At 33.3% G+C, this 3,092-nt stretch overlaps 1 protein-coding gene across 1 annotated transcript; it reads left to right on the forward strand.

The window, feature by feature from the left end:
- Positions 1 to 812: 812 nt before the first annotated feature.
- Positions 813 to 1,904, forward strand: LOC135131464 (uncharacterized). Its single transcript, XM_064059236.1, has 2 exons — positions 813 to 882; positions 1,183 to 1,904. Exons 1-2 carry the CDS (start codon positions 813 to 815, stop codon positions 1,902 to 1,904), a joined length of 792 nt encoding a protein of 263 aa, XP_063915306.1.
- The last annotated feature ends 1,188 nt before the right edge of the window (positions 1,905 to 3,092 follow it).

Raw genomic sequence — 3,092 nt, forward strand, 5'->3', positions numbered from 1 at the left:
GAAAATAAATCGTGGAAAAAAAAGTGTGACTAAAAAAGATTAAAAAAGGTCAGGAAGGACACTAAAAACGAGAACCCACAAAGCGAAAAAAAGACGATCAAATAATGCGGTAAAAAAGTATAAAAAAGGATAACGAAATGTCTAAAAGCGATAAAAATACAAAAAAGAAAGTCAAAAAATAGTGACAATGCAGGCTTAAAAAACAAAAATGCAACTTTCTTTTTTCGATATTTTAATGTTTCAGTTGTTAAAATTTCATTTCATTTTTCAGTTCTTCGAATTTTTCAATTTTTCAGTTTCTCGATTTCCAGTTTTTTAGTTTCTCAGTTTTTTTCATTTTTCGACTCCCCAATTTTTCGATTCTCAATTATTCAATTTTCCACGTTTCTAAATTCTCAATTTTTCGATTTCCCAATTTCTGGATTAAAGGATTTTTTAAATTTTTTCAATTTTCGATTTCTCATTTTCGATGTTTCAGATTTTGGATTTTTCAATTTTTCGATTCTTCATTTTGATTTAATGTTTCGATTTTTCGGTATTTTATTTTGGGATTTTCCAATATGCACGTCCGCCAGTTGAGTGTACTGGCGGACGGACGTGCAGTGAACTGTGTCCCTGGTTGATTACCAATAATTATATTATTGTTGTAAACAAAACTTCTCACACGTGAGTTATGGTATGGTTACAGTACTTATAATCTAGTTCTGTTTGCATCTGGCATTTTTTTACCAGTTGCCTAATCTAGCCGCTCGGTATTTCTTCTATACCGTAGCGGCTACTTATCTGTTGATAAGTTTTTGCAACTTTGCAAAATGCCGGCGTGCAGGATATGTGATATTAACATTAAGGGCTTCGAGAAGGCTCAAAAGTGCTTTGCCTGTGGTAATAAAGATCATGCAAAATGTTTGAAAATTGAAGAGAGTGACCTTAAAATCTTGTGCAAATACGGAAATTTTCGCTATCTGTGTAATGAATGTCTTATTTTGGAGGGAACCTCCAAAATTGATGTCTTAAAGGAATCTGTTGTAAAGTGTCTAAATCATATCGAAAATAAAATTGAACATAATAATCAAATTCTAAATCAAGTTAAGGAAACTCTACCTTCTGAAAGTTCAATAAAAAATGATTCTTATTCAAACGTTGTTAGCAAATCTAAATCTACTGTTATTTTGCAACCAAAAGATACTAAACAGTCGATTTCTACTACAAAAAAAGATTTATTGAGTCAAGTTGATCCGGTTAAATTGAACCTTGATGTGGCCTGTGTTAAACCTGGTCGTAATGGAAGCATCATCATAAGTTGTAATGATACTGCCGACTCTAATAAAATTAAGAATTTAGTTGGTGAAAAATTAACGGACTACAACGTGAAAAATTTGCCAAGTTTAAAGCCGCGGATTAGGATTTCCGGAATAGACAAAGACATTCCAGATGAAGAAGTGGTAGACTACATTGTGGGTGAGAATAGGTCTTTATTTAGTACTGAATATATCTGCGTATTAAAAAAATATCTTCCTTTGCGGAATAATAATAAGCGCATGCAAGCAATCGTCGAAGTAGATCTAGGCTCCTACAGTAATATAACCAATGCTGGAAAATTACTTGTCGGGTATGACTACTGTAAAGTTTGGGACGCGATTGAAGTTCGTCGATGCTTCAAATGCTCTGGTTTTAATCATATGTCAGGTCAATGTACAGCAAAATCTCCTATTTGTCCAAGGTGTGCCGGGGCTCATGTGCTAAAAGACTGTCAGTCTGAATCTCTAAAATGTACTCACTGTAGTTCTCACAAAGACAAAAATCCAGATATTTCCGATAACCATGCGGCCTGGGATATTGACAAGTGCTCAGTGTACCAAAATCAACTTCAAAAGCTTAAGGCTTTAATACTGGATACTAAGTAGCAATCACAGAATTCGCAGATGATTAATAGTTCTGCCACCAAACTATCTCTTACGAATAATTCTTTACCCAGTTGCTCAGCCAGTTCGTCATTTTTGTATTGTTATTATCAGAATGTTAGAGGTTTATGCACCAAAACAAGGGAATTATACTTATCCTTAATGTCTGAAACGCATTTAAAACTAATTGCACTATCTGAAACTTGGTTGCATAATGGTATAAAGGATGAGGAATTAATAGATGTAGCTAAATTCAACGTTTATCGCAAAGATCGCAACTTCAAAGCGTGTAAATGTGTAAGGGGTGGGGGAGTACTTTTAGCGGTGGATCGTACTATATCTTCCAGTATCTGTGATAATCCTATGTGCAACAACATCTGCGATATTCTGCCTACTATTGATCTATTGTTAATAAAAATCAACTTTAATTCCCGTACTATCTATGTTCTAGTAATATACATACCACCTCAATGTGATAATAATGATTATGTCATATTTTTTGATTTTCTGTTGTCTATGTCTTCTTTGTATGAGTCTCAACTAATTATATTTGGTGACTTTAATTGTCCAGAGTTTATTCGAGATACATCAAGCATAACGTTACCTACTATAGCTCATCAGTGTATAATAAATTTTATTTCTTTTTACGATCTGAAACAATGCAATAATATTTTAAATAGTAACAATCGGCTTCTTGATCTTCTTCTTATTAGTAAAGATAATCACTGTATTGTTTCTCATGCACATGATCCACTTCTACCTGAGGACCGCCACCATCCTGCTCTTGCAGTTGAAATCAAAATGCCAAGGTATTACCGTAAGAAATTTCCAATTTCGGTGGCCTCTGATTATAATTTTAGTAAATGTAATTTTAATATTCTCTATGAGAAACTTTTGTTAGTGGACTGGTCGGTTCTTAATATTTTTAACACTGTTGAGGAAGCCGTTTCTAAGTTCTATCAAATCTTAGATGAGATTTTCCAAATACATGTTCCAAGGAAAGTAACTCATGTAGGTAATTATCCCAATTGGTTCAATGGCTCTATTATCAAAATAGTGAAGCAAAAGAAATCTGCTTGGAAAAAGTATAGTAAAACTAAATCTCCGGATGACTATCTGACATTTAAAACTTTGAGAACCCAGTTGAAATCTAAAATAAAAGATGCCTATAAATTGTATTTGCAACGAATG

This window comes from Zophobas morio, unplaced genomic scaffold, assembly GCF_036711695.1.
Source record: "Zophobas morio isolate AGI-343-1 ecotype UQ-CSIRO unplaced genomic scaffold, CSIRO_AGI_Zmor_V1 ptg000020l, whole genome shotgun sequence".
Lineage (NCBI taxonomy): Eukaryota > Metazoa > Arthropoda > Insecta > Coleoptera > Tenebrionidae > Zophobas > Zophobas morio.